This window comes from Stigmatopora argus, chromosome 12 (assembly GCF_051989625.1).
Source record: "Stigmatopora argus isolate UIUO_Sarg chromosome 12, RoL_Sarg_1.0, whole genome shotgun sequence".
In the NCBI taxonomy this organism is placed as follows: domain Eukaryota; kingdom Metazoa; phylum Chordata; class Actinopteri; order Syngnathiformes; family Syngnathidae; genus Stigmatopora; species Stigmatopora argus.
In genome coordinates, this window is record NC_135398.1 from 11,876,033 (window position 1) to 11,894,063 (window position 18,031).

Here is an 18,031-nt window from a genome sequence, read left to right on the forward strand (position 1 = left end):
ATGAATAACAAACTATAGTACTACCCTTATATAAAAGGACTTTAAAAAATCATGAAAATATAAAGGATTATTTTGTCACTGGCTTGTACTTTTTCTTAAAACCACAAACAGTTGGTTGTTTTGTCTTTGAAAAAAAAATTGAACACGGCTAAAACAGGGATACAGGGTTTTTGAAATGACAACAATGAGGCAGCTTGGTAAACGTTTATTTGCTATGGCTGGTATCAGCCATATTGCGACCAGTAAATTAGCAGCCTATTGGTTACTGTGCGATTTTATCCTTCATAATATTTACCATAGACAGCTGGACACTTTGTACTCAAATACTACCTAAGTCCTAAGATGACATTTGTGGCATATAAAAACATTCTGTACGAAGTGAACATCCTGGAATAATCCATTGCCTAACAGTCTAACAATTTTACTGAGAGTTGATTGTTCTCAATGTAAACTAATGAGACAAGCAACGTGCAAACACAGACTATTTTGAGACAACATGAATTACAGATTTCGCCATTATTCTGCGCCAAACACAACAAAACTCATTTGTGTTAGTTTAGTGACTTCTGTGGTATACGTGATCCAAATCAGGTAGCAATGAGACTAAATATAGATTGAAAAAAAATCTGATGTCATTTTTACTTTAAGACTAAGGGCCAGTGAGTGTAAATTGTTAGATTGAGACGGGAACACAGAAAGAGCATGTGACATGTTTCAGAGGAAGTGTGTGGTTGGAGATTTTTTGGTAAATATATTTGAATTTCCACTGAAACGCCAGCTCATCAACTCACCACACACGTCCTGTTGTCTGATGTCTTGAAAATGCATTTGTTTTTCAAGCCATTGCTGTATCCCATCGAAAATATATGTCTATATTTTTCATATATTACAAATATTTAAAATATATATTTTTTAAAATTAAAAAAATAGGATTCAGTTTTTTTTTAAAGTGCCCTTTGGGGAAAACAACAAAACTTTGATATTAGATAGCTACTATTCTTAAAATATTTATTGTAATCACCACTTTTTCCTACTAATTTCTGGTCTCTATGTGGCCCTATTTTTTCTTCTGTCCACACAAAAAGGCATTTGCAAGGTATGAAGTACATTCCACCACTGGGATTGAGGGCCTGAGGAAGGTTACTTTTGGAAAAAGGCACAATGGCGACACTGGCTAATCAAGAAGAGTAACACATAAAAAGGCATGTAGAAATCAACACGGGTTGTTGTAAGGCCCACCCAAAGGACGCTAATAGGGGAAGTAAATATCTGGAGTTTGTACAAAAATATTAGGACACCAACGGGAATTAAAATTGTGGAGCATGGAGAAAAGTACGTCAATACCAATGAAAAAATAAACGGTAAAGTTGAGATAAAAGCGTTTGGGTGCCTACCTGTGCTATTTACATTTGTTTGTGTTGCTCTTTTTCCATTAACAGAAGCATTTCATCTCCCACAAGCTTCATTTCCAGTACCATTGGAAATTTCTAAGTTTCCGTTCATGTTTCATGAAGCCGAGGGAAACTGATGGACTGTCTGTCCGAATAAAATCCAAAATCCCATCCCGGTTTTTACACGTTGCTGATACGAACGCTGACGCGGCCTCGATCCTCACGATAGCTTTGCTCCAAGCGCATCTTCTCTGGGTCAGACCCGTCGGGAAGCTTCTCCCTGCCATTGCTCTGGTGGCTGTGTTGCGGGCCTTCTGAAACCTTGAAAACAGGCGCCGTCTTGCTCTTGGCTACTTTGTCGAAAAAGGCAAAGTCGGCCACGTATTTTCCCGACTGCGACAGGGAGACCACGGGTGGGAACTCATAACCCCAAAGGATTTCGTCAGGCAGGTAGGAGGTGCGAACTTGGCAGGTGGCCGACGTAGGCTCCACGGTGGCGCTGAGGATGACAAGCAACTCGAAGTCGGCCAATTCTGGATCAGTCCAGCCGCCGCCTAGATGCAAAGCATTGAGAAAGAAAAAAATCGGCAATAAGAATAATAATGGTTAATCTCTTCAGATTAATTATTGCCCCCCACCACCCCCAAAATAGGACAAACATAGCTCCGCTTAAAAAGTAACAAAATTTTCTTGGGAATTAAGCCCATATTCTCCAAAACAAGGGTATCTAAACTAGAACCCAAGGGACAACTATACCCCACTGTCCAGTTTTTATTGAAACACAGCAAATCATTGAATATAGCCCACACAAAAAGCTTAAAGTAAGCCAACATTTTTTGCACTTCTTGGTTTGAACACTAGATGTAGCTAGTCGCACTAAAAATATTGTCTCCTTTAGCTCAGCAGTCAAAAACCAAGATGTTGAAATCAATTTGAAAAAAAAAACTTTAATTAGACTAAACATTGTTAATACAACAGTATTAATAAAATTCATAGGGTTAAAACAAATCTTGCAGTCTGAGTTGCCGAAATGTGTGTTAAAAAATTAAAACAAAAGTTTCTATCATTTGAAACATGAATGCATTGAATTTGAGGAAATAGGTTTTCATGTTTGAAAAATAAGGGACCTTTAAATGAGGCCAAAGTTGAAGTTGAACAACATTAATATTTTCAAGACAAAAAACTCCAAGTGAAATTGGCATTAATTTATTGTTGAAAAAAGCTGTGTTTAAAAGAAATCAAAACTTCTTTGGGGTTAATGTAAGAATCGAGACCATCCCTATTTTCTCTTTCAATATGCATCAATAATTATTCCCAAAATGTAGAAGACAGTCATTGCTTTCTTCAGTGTCAAAAACAGGTGTAAGATGATTATGACAATCATTAAGGGGTTTGCAGTACTTCCTGTTTTGACTCTTTTTATTCAGTCAAAATTAGAGTATCAGTGTGATTCCATGACTGTCATCTTGAGGTGGAAAATGGGATTCCAACCAATAGAAATAGAAAAAAATAAGTCTCAAAACTCAAATATTACAGATACAATGGACCGAATTGAAATCCGAACTCAAAACCCAGATTGTTTTACCAAAACAAAAATGTGTTTTTATGTCTTAACGTACCGTTTGCTGCCCATGCGCTGAGAGGGCTGTCATCATCAATTACGTGATAGAAAGTGAGTGGAAGGATGAGGAAAGGGCTGTCGCTAGACGTATCCACCTGGAATGTGACGTTCCTTTGATCCAGGCGAACCGTCTCCCCCTCTTTAGTCAGAGACGACTGTAGCAGCTTACCTGTCACCTGGACACACGGTGGAGCCCCGCCCACCCATGTCAGAATCCGATCTTTTCTCAAAAAACAACCTGCTGGTATCGCACTTTTTTGTAATACAAATAAACTTTTTTACTAAATATAAGTAAATAAGGCGGCCCGGTGAATGAGTGATTGGCACGTTGGGCCCACAGTTTTGAGATCGAGGGTTCGATCCTAGGTCCGGACCTTCCTGTGGGGAGTTTGCATGTTCTCCCCAGGCATGGGTTTTCTCCAGGTACTCCGGTTTTCTCCCACATCTCCAAAACATGCAGGATAGGCTGGTTGAACACTCTAAATTGCCCCTAGATATGAGTATGGGCATGAATGGTTGTCTGTCTCCTAGTGCCCTGCGATTGGCTAGCCACCAATTCTGGTCGTTCTTCGCGTGGTGCCAGTAGTTGGCTGGGAAAGGCTCAAGCCCTCCCTCTTGGCCCATGTGAGGATAATCGGCACAGAAAATGAATGAATAAGTAAATAATAAAAATAGACAAATGATTGATGTTACAGTTACATACCATATTTTTCAAACTACGAAGTCGCACCTGAGTATAGGGGGCATCAGCCAAAGGATTAACAAAGAAGAGGAAAAAATAATAATTAGGTCGCACTGGAGTATAAGTAGCAGTTTTGAGAGGGCATTTTTTTTATTTGCCCAGAAACCAAGAACAAACATATACGTGAAAGTAACAATAATAAAATGGACGGGCTAAGCGAGGCATCTGTTAAGACAACAGTATTTCAGGTAACTAGAGCCTAAAAAAATCAACATAACAGGCTGTCAGTGATCGGAGATTAAAACAAAAATAAATTAAAATACATGTATAAGTCGCAGGCCCAGCCAAATTATGGAAAAGGATGTGACTTGTAGTCTGGAAAATAAGGGAATTAAAACTCATAGTACTTGTGTAATGACAATAAAGGCACTCTATTCAATTCAATTGAAGCTGTAGTAGGTACTGGCCTGACAGCCAAGCAGGAGGCTCTTGCGCATGTTGGCCACCCTTATCATGAGGCACGGCCGTCCCTCCTGCGTGGACACGACCGCGTGCTGGCTGAATTTGACCGTCTCGCCTCTCTTCTTCGGACGAGCCACCTGACAGGAGACAAGACACCACCTGATGTCTCTATTTTTCTAATATGGCCTTGGATACAAATACAGTCTAGCTAAAAATAAAAATAAAAACAAGTCATGATTAGCGATGTGGTTTTGGAAGCTTTATTCTCTATCAATAACGAGTCAAGAATCAAAAATAGAACTAATGATTGTATTTCTTTAAAAAAAAAAAAAATAGGCTAATACACTTGACATAGCTCCTCACCCTCTTGCTACTGTGACAACAAAATTTCCTGAATATGGGATGAATAAAGTTATCCAATCCAATCCATTAGACAAAAAACACTGCTGTTTAGTGTGTGTGTGTGTGTGTGTGTGTGTAGCAGGAGGGGGGTTATTATTATAAACCATTCACGCTCACAGTCATACCTAGGGGCAATTTACAGTGTTCAACCAGCCTAGCATGCATGTTTTTGTTTTGATGTGGGAAGAAACCGGTCTACCCGGAGGGAACCAGACTACCATGAGAAAGCCCACACAAGAACATGCAAACTCCGCACAGTGAAGATCAACCTGCAACCCTCGACCTCAGAACATAGGCCAACACGTTAACCACTCACCCACCCAACAGCCATTTCTTTGATTCCTCTTGCTAAAACTTTGATGAGAATGACTTAAATTTGTAAAGATAGGTGACAGCGTTTTAAATTAGATTTGCAGCTGGTGGTGTGCCTTGAAAATTTTTCAATGCAAAAAAGGGGCAGGAGCTCAAAAACCACTTGGGAAACACTGGCCTATACCTTTGCCAAGAAGGTTCCAGTTATGAAGATTTCCATGAGCGTGGTGATGAGTAGCTGGATGATGAGCAGCACTATGGCGACAGGACACTCCTCGGTGATGCAGCGGAAGCCGTAGCCAATGGTTGTCTGCGACTCCAGCGAGAAGAGGAAGGCGCCCGTCAGTGTCTGCACCTGCATCACGCACGGAGTGTGGTTGGACGGAGGCTCAAACTCTGTAACCACACAACGGAGCCAATGGAAGATACTCTGTATACGTTAGCAGTATTGCCTTAATTTAATTGGTATGCCAAATCATTTTTCCCCGTTGAAGTGAATGGAATTGCCTTTCATTCTTTGCTGTCCAAAAAACATGCATAAACATGTTTTAATGGGGAAAATAGTCTTTTTTGAAAAGCAGTAATGACAATGAAACAAAACAGAATGTAAAGAAAGAACACACACCTTGGCCAACCGGAGGAATTATAATACAAACCCAGACCTCAGTAACTACATGTAATCTTCGTCCTCCTCTCCAGAAGATGAAATATATATTCCTATTACTAAATTGGTCATGACTGCAGCTCAGAGAAGCTTGATGACTGCCAACTTACTCAAACCATAGCAAGTTTCTCCAAACCAGGATGTTTTGTTGAAAAACCACATCTGGTAGGGCCTGTTTTTATTATTAACGCTACTGACAAGAAGATCCAACTCATATAACAGGCATTTTGTCTCTTCGTGGTTCCTTACCAAGCAGGTCTCCATGCACCAGCGCTAGTAGATACCATAGCACTCCAAACAGGAACCAGGTCCCAGCAAAGGTGGCGGTGAATAGGAATAACTTGTAGCGCCACTGCATGTCCACAAAGGTGGTCCACAGGTCTCGCATGTACAGAGAGCCCCGCCCACTAACATGCTCAATGCGGATGTTGCTGCGGCCATCTTTGGACAGCACTCGCCGCCGCTTCCTCAGCGTGCCACCGACGGTGGAAAGGCCGCCACCCAGCAGGGGTTTCAAGACGTCCGTCTGCGTCTGGGAGTGGCACACCTTCTGGGGGGAGGAGCTGCGAGAGGAAGGGGGGGTAGCAGATGTCATCTGGGGAAGAAAACAATCCAATCAATTGGAGTCTTGCTTAAATTGGATTCATTTTCCTTCTCACAGCATGTCAAATGTATTGTCCTAAATTGATATTTGGTAAAGAATGAATACGTGAACCCCAAAGTTTGAAATTCTGGAATTTTATAAAAATGCAACCCCTAAAGTGTGGATGTTATAAACAGAAACTTTTTCAGGCATGTGCTTAAAAAGTTTCGTGAAGTCTGCCACCTTGGTTTGAAGAATCTGTTTTAGGCTCCTATTCTCATGTTGGTGACTTTTAGTGTTTTGTGAAAAATGACTCAGAGAGATTTTACTAAATTACCAAGGAATTTTAAACAAAATTTGGTCAGGATGTCTATCATGAATAGACCCACAACATTTCTGGAACCCATGCTCCAAAAGACAGAGAACATTTCCCAAAATGATTTCAAAGGGAGCATTTTCAGGGTTTCTTTTTATCTGATTACACTAAGTGAATTTTTAGTGTACAAGACAGATAGCCAAAGGTAAATCTTCAAACATCTGTGTTTCTGGCATGGCTTGTGAAGTAGCTTGGCAGCAAAAGCTTTAAAAAAATAAATCTAAAATCAACAACGTTCTTGAGACATTTGGTAGGTTTGCATATGGGAGCCATGCTTCAAACTTACATAAAGCAAAGTGTAACTCTTTTGTTTTTTTTAATCCACGAGGCGTGATATACACCACTCAATTTAGGAAGTATGATGTCAGAAAGTTCTCTATTGTTGCTTGAGCTGTTAGTTTTATGGCTTTATGATAACGTTGCCAAGCATAGCTTCCCCACGCGGAGGCACACAAACGCTCAACTATACTAGAAGCCATTAGACACGCTGACTTGCATCCAACCGGTCGCCGATCCCGGCGGGGAAGAGACGATGGACAAAAAGACGAGATGGCGGGGAAGGAAGAGAGGGAAAAGAAAGAAAAGTTGTGATGCGTTAAAAGACAAACACAGAGGGTGAATACACGGAAAGTTTTTGTCTGATGGGTCTCAGTGGATCGGCATTTGGGCCACAAAGAAACGTCTCTGACTGGAAATTAGAGACGACTGTAAGAGTTTGATAGGACAGGTGCCAAATGTTAGTCTTCTGCACGAATACTTCCGTCCGGAAACACAATCAGCCATCACTAGCCATCACTAATCATTGTGTGTATGTGAAAGGAGAAGCACATTGACATCACGGTACTCATGTTTGTGTAGGGATAAACATATTTAGGTTCCAATTTTGTGAATGTAAAGGGACATATGTTAACGGTTCGTGTGTCCATACGTAGAGTTTATTACATTGTGCTTTTGTGTGAAAGGTAAAATCCATGTATTACATTATTACAGACAATAATTAGTCTAAGTCTATATTGAATTTATTTTGTTTTGGCTTCCCCCAACTAAAGTGTAACTAAGTGTAACATATATATGTATCGTATTTTCACGACTATAAGGCGCACTTAAAAGTCTTAAATTTTCTCCAAAATAACAGGGCGCCTTATAATCCAGTGCGCTTTATACATGGATGAATACTAAAATTGTTGTCACGATAAAATACAATACATCAGTCGATAGGGTACACCATCCTCTACAGCTCTCACAACTACGGCAAGCAGCCCCCGAATCTACTATTTTCCCCGTAGAAAAAGTACTGTGCAGTGACTGCTGGGATATATAGTTATTTTGTCAATACACCCAGTATGACGGCGAGCACACTAATTTGGTGCTCGCCGTCATTCCGGCTGGATTTACAAAAGAACTCCTGCCGCTAGATGTTGGCGTGGACATCGACATCAACACAACTTTACGAAGGGTGGCAGGCAGCACCGGGCTAGTTACGCTAGCTACTAGCTAGCTACTAGCTGGCTACTAGCTAGCTACTATTTGCGAATGGATTGTGGCCACCTGGACGAATGTATAAAACTCACCGTTTTCGATGACTCATTTGGACAATTGTTCAATTCGGACACAGAAAATGAGGACTTTGATGGATTTGTGGGTGATGATGACGTGAGTACATTGTAAATTGGCTAAATAAAGTACAACCGAACTCAGTTTTGCTTCCGTTGCCTTTTTAAAAACGTGTTTTTAGTGTGTGTCCGTATGTTTAAGCTGGTGTATGTTTTGCCATGCCTGGCTGCGTCTTTAAAAACGGTGTGTCCTTTGTGTGTGTCAATTTTTTTTGTAATTTGCATTCTTAGTTTATTCGCCAACTCGGGCATGCTGTCTTTTGTTATACTCTTTTGATACCTGCGTGTTTTGGGGTGCTCCTTTTGTTAATAAATACTGTTGTGCATTTGGATTTCCTTCTCCTGAGTTGTGTTTGGATCCAGCTTCCATCTTGCTGTTCACAACATATATATAGTATTGGTATTTCCTCTTAATTGTGCATTCTTTGGCTGGTGCGACTTATAGTCCAAAAATACGGTATACATTATTGTTTTAGTGTAAATGGAAAAAATTCAAACGTCATTTTACGGACGGCTATCCTAATGTGTTTCAACAGTTGACTTGTTATGCTACAGCATGAAACATGATGAAAACCTATATGTATATGTGAATGGATTGTATGAACTGACAGACCAAAAGTTTTATTTGTTGTGTCTTTGTGTAGATTACCAAAAAATATTGCATTTCGTATGTGTACCTGAATGGACAAAACACATTTAAACTAGTCATGCCATCTGGTAAATGGCAAGGACGACTTATTACTTTGGTTGGTATTGTTTGCATGGACAAAACGTGTTGATAATGTGTTTGTGTATTTAAATAGACAAATGTATGTTGTATTGGTCATTTCATTGTGTATGGAGAGACATTACATGAGGAGAAAAACAGCCCGGCAACTGTGACGGATGACATAACCAATCGGTTTTAATTACATCACCTTTTTTGGGGAGCGTGAACTCAAGGGACCGAGACCCTCAAAAGTTTCACACTCACAATGACACCATTGAAAAGTCTTCACACACACACACACACTCACACGCGTCCAATCATATTGGAACCGACCTCCCCAGCAGGATGTATTCCATCTCCATAGTAACGCCGCCACTTGCCGCACTTGCCTGCTTCGCGATGCAACTCATCCAAAGCCCTGAACTAAACTTTTTTCCTTCTCGAACCCCCGAAGAACAAAAGCTGGGCTTCCACCTCCCTCCCTCGCATCCATCCGTCTTTCTCTCCCTCTTTTTTCCTCTGTTCCTCACTCTCTCCTTTCCTACTTGTGCCTCCTCTCCTCCATCCACACAGGAATGCTTTGTTTGCCTCACACATGAAAGACACAAAAGATGCCATTGACAAAAAGCATCCCTCTGTGTGTGCGAGTGTAGGCAAGCTATTACACGTGAATTTGTGTGTGAGTGACTGTAAGCAAACTTGGGCTTGAGTGTGTGTGTATAGTTTTTGACTGAAAGCAAACTTGTGATTGTATGTGCGTAAAGAAAACCAGAGTTGCCCGACAAAAAGCCCTTCGTTAGTATTCCACGTAGAGCAGTGATCAACCTCCATCAGCCAGCTGCACTACACGCCGATACAGCAGCGCACACACATTTCAGTAGGATGTGTGAAACTGTTTCAGTGGTCTGTATCAGACAAAGGGGGAAAAACTGCGGTGAGTGTGGGGCCTTTACGTAGTGCGTGTGAGTGTTTCTGTTGTGTGGGTGAAAGTTTCAGTTGTGTGTGTCAGCGCATGATGTGTATGGTCAAATACTGGGTAATAGAGCATGTTCAGTATCAAAATAACTTCATGGGGGACTTTACTGAATTTGATTGATTGGACTTTGTTGAGCAATAACTCATACTCCTTTCCTTTGTAAAATAAACCAAAAAGATCAAAACACGGTTTTAATCCTGTCTGCTCTTCAGCTAAAAGATAGATTGATTACTGGAATTGTTTTTTTTCCAAAACAATTTCTTATTTTCAACCCACACAATTGACTAAAGATGGAAATTAGCCCTCGGCTACAATGCTACATATTTACATATATATGTTCATTAACATGAATATAAACATGTTCATCATTTTATTCCTTCATTCATTTTTTAACCGCTTTATCCTCACAAATGAGCAGGGGGTGCTGGAGCCTATCCCATCTGTCTTCGGGTAATAGGCGGTGGAAAATGGTTAGTATGTGTGCTGTAAGAAATTGCCCCAACACAAACACTGATGATATAAGTTTCTATTTTCTTCTGTCCGACAAAAAGGTGAGTTGAGTGGATTGAGCACAACGAAGGAAGTGGACAAGTCGGTAATAGTCTATTCTGTTGTTTTCCATCAAAACATTTTACTGAAGACTGCTTTGACCAATTATAAATGATATGTTGCCAATGAAGAGTTGTCATTAATAACATGGAACCAAAACAACAAGGCGTTAGCTTGCGTCGTTGGCCACTGTCAAAAGTGCACCTGTAAAAGAAATCTGTAAATATTTTCAGATGATAAATTATTGTCATCTCATTTTCTGAACCGCTTTATCCTCACTAGGGTGCAGGAGCCTATCCCAGCTGACTTCGGGCCAGAGGCGGGGGACATTCTGCATTGGTCGCCAGCCAATCGCAGGCCACAAGGAGACAAACTACCATTCACGGTCACACTCATACCTAGGGGGAATTTAAAGTGTCCAATCAGCCTACCATGCATGTCTTTGGAATGAGGGAGGAAACCAAAAGGGTTGCAGGGGGTTGCTGGAGCCTAACCCAGCTGTCTTCAGGCCAAAGGCAGACTACACCCTAGACTGGTCGCCAGTCAGTCGTAGGGCACACAGAGAGACAAACGACCATCCGCACTCCCAATTATAATTGAGCCCGCGCCTGCCCCCCCACCAAAGTCAGGCGAGTGAACCTCTACACCACAATTTATTTATTTATATATATAATTATTTTCAGTTGCTATGCTTACTTGTAGAGTATTCATCATCCATTCATTTTCTGAACCGCTTATCTTCACAAGGGTGGCAGGGGGTGCTGGAGCCTACCTATCCCATGACATTTGGTGACACCCTGAAATGGCGACCAGCCCCAGCCAATCACAGGCCACAAAGATACAGACAAACATTCACTCACACTCATACCTAAGGGCAATTCAGACTGTTCAACCAGCTTACCCTGCATGTATTTGGGATGTGCAAAGAAAGCAGAGTACCTGGAGAAAAATGCACACAGTGAGGATCGACCTGGGATCAACCCCATGATCCCTGAATGGTGTGGCCGATATTTATTCCAAAAGTGGGAAGCATTTCAGCTGTGGTTGGAAGAGCCCTTGTGAGCTAGTATATGTATAGTGTCATTTAAAATAAGTTTTATTATATCTTATTGTCAAAAACTGGTTTGCAATTCTGTACCCAACACTAAATAAGAATATTTTTGTAGAAATAATGCATTTAGAAGAAGAAAACAAATATTAAAATTTTGGAAAAAAATCTTTTGAAGATTTAAAATTATCACTTATTTGGGTCTTTTGCCGAAAAAACGCACCTTATGGAGAAGCACTACCAATTTCGTCATACGCAGTTTCTGGGTGTGATGACAATTAGGCTTTTGTTGTTGATGATGACGACAGGGCCTATGTCCGATTATTATTATTTTTTTCTAGGGCTCGTTTACCCCTGGTGACGGTATAATTGTGAATGTGGATGGTCCCTTGTCTCTCTGTGTGCCCTACAGCTAAGTGGTGACCAGTCTGCCTTTTGCCCAAATTCAGCAACCCTCTCGAGGATGCGCGGTATGGAAGATGAATGAATGAATAATTTTTTTTCTACTAAATATACGTACATCTGTAGTATTGTAAAAAAGTTTGGCCACCATCATGATTCTCATTTATGAATCATTTTGATATATAAAAAAAGTGATGGACAGAGAGTAATATTTCATACCAGGTTCATTAGTCTAACAGAAGATATGGGCTATTCATCCAAAATAATATTACAGTTGCAAACATTTTGTCACTCTTGCGATTTTGTTGTTTGAATACTTGTAACTTATTAGCACTGGATAATTGGAAAGCAAAATTGGCATGTAAACCTTGAACCTCCTACAATTTTATATATATATGTTGAGAAATCTTTTTATGGAGGCTGAGCGCATGTCTAGTTTCTCTTTGAATCTCCATCAAAGAGGGATAAATGCTCTCTGAATAAAAACATTGTTCAACAGCATGGGTTTAAGGAAGGCTACAAGAAAAATGTCTTTGACATGGCAGTTGTCAGTTTCCACCGTGAGGAACATCGTGCTGAATGGAAGACCATAAAAATAATTCTTATTGAGGTAGTAGTAGCAAGCCCAGAGAAATAGCACAGATGCCCAGGCAAAGGATGGTGAAAAGGGTCAAAGTCAACCCATGGACCACCACCAAAGAACGATAACATTATTTGGTTTCAGGTGGTGTCAGTTTGCATCATTCAAAGGTTGAGCGCATGTTGCACAAGATAAAGCTTTACGAGAGAGTGATGCATAAGAAGATTTGAGGTATGCAAAAGCGCATTTAGCTAAACCAGCTGCATTTTGGAAAAAAATGCTGTGGACTGATGCAACAAAGACTGAGTTACAGTATTGGGTGTTAACAAGTGATGTTATGTATGGTGATGAAAGGACAAGTACTTTCTATGCACAGTAAAACTGAGTTTCTAACTCTAACTGGACATCACAAAAACGTTTAGAAGGCTCTATTTCGGCAGAAAGAAGATCTACTGGGTAAATATTGATTCTTTGTTTCTGTTGGCGTACCCACATTTTGGCACATGCATAATTTTGTTTTGATACCGTTAGTCCAATAAACTTGGTTTCTGAAATATTACTCTTTCTGTTGTCTTCTTGGCACATAAAAGTGAAGTTTATGATACAAATTCCCAATGATTTATAAACTATAATCTCATACTAGGGTCGTGGATAAACAAAAATAATATGTATATTGATATCAATTAATATAAAGTGTATTTTTTCCATATCAATTAATATCAAGTGTATTTTCATTCACCAGATGTCAATATTTGGGAATAAACCAATTCTGTTTAGGTAAAACACGACAAATACCAGCATTTTTAAGACACTCTTACCTTTTGAGACCGAACTTGAGTCAGCGGTTGTTGATTTTGTTGGCGAAGACTTTATGTGGCATCAGCCGTCTGTGCGCATGGTGCTGGTCCAGTTCGGGAGCGTGCAGAGGGCCCCTGTGTGCTCACTCTCCCCAAAGTGACCCCCTCTTATTCCTATAAGAGGCCGCTCTGCCCCTCCGCAAGCTCCTCTCTTTCCCCTCCCGGCATTCCTGTCGCGTTCCACTTACATCCGAGCCACCACCTCTGGAAGCAGGACCCCAAGTTGGAACTGCTGCAGGGTCATGCACACGTGAAGTGGCAACCACACGTGCACGGTGCCCTACGTAACGCCCACACTACCCGCCCCACAGCTGTCACCCCCCATCCGCTTCTGTAAAAAGAAAACAACATGCTCTTTTTGTCTCAGGGAGTCCTCAAAGCTTTGCCATTCATGAATGAAACCAACAGAGTTGGCCAGTACCGAGTGTCCTGCTCAGTCTGAAAGGGGAAGGATCGTGACGCGAATGTGAGCCCTTAGTCTCCTCGGGGTAAAGTGATTGAGTTTAATTTAAAGATGTGCTTCCGCGACAACGGGCAATCTGTGGAATAGCGGATCTACGGCAAAATTGATGACGTAGACGCCTCATAACTGCCCAGTAATTCCTTAATGATTATTCTTAATAATCAATGCTGTACATAATAGAAATTAAACATCTCATCTTCTTTCGCTTTTCCTAAGTTGGGTCGCAGGGGCAGCAACTTCAGCAGGGAAGCCCAGAATTCCCGCTCCCCAGCCACTTCATCCTGCTCTTCCGGGAGGACCCCAAGGCCTTGCTGGGTTAGCCTCCTCCCGGTGGGACGTGCCCGGAATACCTCCCTAGGGAGGCGTCCATGGAGCCATCCGTATCAGATGCCCGAGCCAACTCATCTAGATCCTCACGATCCGGAGGAGCAGCGGCTCTACCCCGAGCCCCTCCCGGATGACCGAGCTTCTCACCCTACATCTAAGGGAGACAGTGGCGGGCCGTGAATTTCAAAATGGCGCCTTGAATTCTATATCTGAATCAATCCAACCCTCAAAAACTATTTTATGGCTATAAAACATTTACTGCAGCTACAGCTGCGACACATATACAAATAATAATTACCTCATAAAATTGAAATATTATTTAGGAATATAGCCATATTTTACTGACCAAAAATCATTTTTATCTCTACACAAAATCCATCCTCCTTTCTTTCCTCCCTCTTTTCTATCGCCATCGAAGCTACTGCTGAAAGTCCTATCCTGTCGTATTTCTGGCATACGTTTTTATTCGATTAAGTGCTGAAAATCTTCGTTCCCGGTTGTGACAGGCTTGCTTGCTTGCTTGCTTCGAAGTTGTCCGACTTTTCTTGATGATGTACAGCTTTTCTTGAAAAGTCCGTCTTGAAAGTGGCTTTGACAGTAAATCTGCAAACGAATCTATTTCTTCTCCTTCTTCAGCCATTGCGGGTTGACAAAACCGCTATTAAATTAACACAATATATTTGCTTGTGCAGCTCGATCCAGATACAGTTTGGTAGCTCTGGCTAGTCCACTCTATCACTAGCCAATCATAGTTGGTGAAAGCGATGACGTATCCCTACGCCTGTGAGAAGGCCTTGGTGTCGCCAACTCGAAATCTGATTGGATAAAGCAACAGTTTTATCGACACTCTTTTTATGCAGCAAAGCCTGCAGAACTGATTGTGAAGGCCTCAAGGCAGATTTCTGACCCTGGCAACAAATAATGGCTGAAATGTGATTGGTTAGATGCTTAAATAATATGACAACACATCTGGAAGCAGCGCAACCAGGGGAAAAGCAATGAAAGGAAGCTGATAGACAATTTGGAATTATTTAATAAGTATTTATGGACAAAAAATAATTAACATCAGTCTATGATTCAGATATTTTTTAGGCCAGCAGAGAAGGCCTTGCAGGCCCTTACGGTCCACCACTGAAGGGAGAGTCCAGACATCCGCCGGAGGAAACTCATTTCAGCCCCTTGTATCTGGGATCTCGTCCTTTCGTTCTTCCCATGGGCTCACCATCAAAGAGGTTGGGTGCACAGACAGTTGGACAGCAGCCACAGGAGGGATCATTGGCGGTCCGATCCTCAGCTACAGAATTCGGGGGGGGTTCACCCAGTAATATATTCATTGACCTGAACATTTTTTTATTTTTTTTATTTTTGCATTGTCATAAAGATCTACTGTTTCTATTCCACTGTGCTTCTTGCCTCATGACAATAAATGAATGCATTCCATGTCTAATTTTGAATATTGTGAAAAGCCTTTATAGTGCTAAATCATTTCGGAAAGTGGACCTCAATCAGTACAGAGTTTGAATACCCCAAGCAGTTGTTTTCAAGCAATTCAAATGATTGTGTCTTGCAGATCATGAAACCCGAAAATTCAGTGCTTCGAAAACCTAAAATACTGTTACCAAATCCACGTTGGAAACTTATGTTGTCATACCCAAATCAGCTAATTAACTCAAGTGTGGTAGGAAAAGATGCATCAGCAAGAGGGATCACTTACAAAAATAAATGATTAACAACTGTTGCACAATGCTCCAAGACTTTGGAGGGTAAGTGATGATTTGGGGTGCCATGTCACCTGCTAAAGTTGCTCTCATCTGTGTTTTCTCAAATTTGTTTTCTCAAGTATTGCAAATTATCCGGGACTTCATGATTTTCTCTACTTGTAAATTGTATAGGGATGTTTATTTGATTTTCCAGTAGGACTTGACCCAAGCATCTACCCACACTTCCAAAGGAGCTTAAAAATGACCATATTGTTCCTGTCCTTGGTTGCCTTGCACTCTCCCCTGACCTGAACCCAATAGAAAATCTCTCGGCTATTGTGCAGAGGAGGTTGACACAATTCCCACAGTCAAAAAGTCAAAAAAGAAACAATTCCAAAACATATTCTAAACTATCTACAGTATGTGTCATCTAGTAAATATAGGTAATGCCATGGCTCCCCTTTTCAGATATTCGTAATAAAACAATAGTGAATGTGTGTGTGCCTGAGTGAGCGTTCTGCCTTTTGCATATTTTTTGCCTGTTGCTTTGTTGGCTGTTTCACTTCCATTTTTGCACTCCATCTTCTTCTTCCTCCTCCTTTCCTTCTGCGAACAACGCCGACGGGTTCACAGAGAGTTCGAAAAGACGACAATTACCCTTCTGTGATGACATAACTCAGACAGAAGCTACTGTAAACATTTTTAAACACGTTTAGTCTAGTGTACAGGACAGTTTCAATTTAAAGTTCTCACTGTTGGTGGGAGCAGGATTGATATGAATTGGTTATGATCAAGGATATACATGAACATATGTACATGACCAAATTGAACGCCAGGTGGCGTTAGATCACAATTGGTAATTGCAAAGCGTGTGTACGTGTACGTGTGCGTGTGCGTGTGCGTGCGTGCGTGTGCGTGTGCGCGTGTATACTACGTTTCGTTTCTGTGCAGTACACTATTTTTATTAAAATTCGGTATGCATTTGCATTAGAAACCAAAGATGAAAGTTGCTTGCATGTTGCACTGAGTCATACATTTACCATTTGTATTATTTTGTGGAACTTAGGGGATTTTTTTCAGTTTTTTTTAACGTTTCAATAACTAAATTCTTAATTGTTTCTGATATATTGCCTGCTTTTGTTTACACTTGCTCAGAACTGAGCAGTGGTGTATTTTAGTTTAGTCTAGTAACAGCAGCGGCATGTGACAAATTACTATAATGCTTATACTTTTTAGTTTGTTTTAAGGGTGTGATAAATAATATTAGCATTAATTAGTGCTGCCTTGTTCATTTGCCCTATCTGTAAAATATCTTTCTGGTGCACTCGTGCACATTCAAAAAGACGGATAATAATTGATCCTACTTCCTTATTTAAGGTAGCACTGGTACAAAAATATTCAACCCCCACTGCCATACAGTTGTTTTGAAGCAAGATGCCTTTTTTTCATGCATAAACATATCATATAAATATATGACACTACATAGTGTAGTAATAATGATAAATGCAAATGTGGATTTCAAAAATATATATCAAAACATTTTTAAAACTAGAAAACTGTAAATTACACAATGTTTTTTTCCTTCATATTTTAGGACCAATAATGACTGTGTATGTAGTATATTTTTAACAGGTTTGTCACTTTTTGACTTCGGGAGAGTTGTAAATATATAACGAAAGTAAGCATTCAGTGGACGAACACACAGATTTTTCATGGTGTGGGTGTCAGCCTAATTGTGTTGCAGGGGCACACCATCAGGGTTTGTTCAAAGCACCCAAGCAAAACCTTTTTTGTGAATACAAAATACTGCTTACATAACATTCTTTTGGGAGGAGCACAACAGTGCTCTGTGAAGAACACACAGGCACACCAAAGGATCGCTTTAATATGATTAACTTAAATATTCAAAGCAAGGTGCTCTCTTGAGGGAGAGTGACGCAACAAGCCATTAACTGTGAAATGTCTATAAGTCTTTAAAATGCCTTTGTCAGCCTATTCATCCATCCATCTGTCTGTCGAGTCAACCCTGTTTGGGTTGTCTTCGGGAAAAATATGCCATCGCAAAATTCTTTTGACAAAACTGTGTAGAATTACAAAGTAGGCACTCAGATTCCTATTGGAATCGAATTGAATTGAATGCATTTATTGTCATTGGACAAGTATAATGAGATAGTATAAAGCTTCATTAAGTGCACACATAAATAATCAATAAATTAGTAGTCAACATAATAAACAGTCAACTTAAACATGAATACGCGGTCACGTAAATAAGTAGTTATTGTCAGGGTCGTGGTGAGTATATTTTCTCCAATAA

The 18,031-nt window shown here is 40.6% G+C and overlaps 1 protein-coding gene across 4 annotated transcripts; it reads right to left on the bottom strand.

Annotated features, from left to right (window-relative positions):
• Positions 1-190: 190 nt before the first annotated feature.
• Positions 191-13,490, bottom strand: LOC144085536 (ATP-sensitive inward rectifier potassium channel 10-like). 4 transcript variants are annotated; one of them, XM_077614906.1, is made up of 6 exons: positions 13,189-13,490; positions 5,784-6,129; positions 5,055-5,266; positions 4,162-4,293; positions 3,011-3,188; positions 191-1,945 (listed from the first exon to the last, which is right to left on the bottom strand). In XM_077614906.1, the coding sequence occupies exons 2-6, from the start codon at positions 6,127-6,129 to the stop codon at positions 1,572-1,574; spliced, it is 1,242 nt and encodes a 413-aa protein (XP_077471032.1). In that variant the 5' UTR covers positions 13,189-13,490; the 3' UTR covers positions 191-1,571. The 4 variants fall into 4 exon arrangements, with proteins under 4 accessions (XP_077471032.1, XP_077471034.1, XP_077471033.1 ...); XM_077614908.1 differs by having other exon boundaries at positions 5,784-6,097; positions 13,189-13,488; XM_077614907.1 differs by lacking the exon at positions 13,189-13,490 and adding an exon at positions 9,149-9,249.
• Between the last annotated feature and the right edge of the window lie 4,541 nt (positions 13,491-18,031).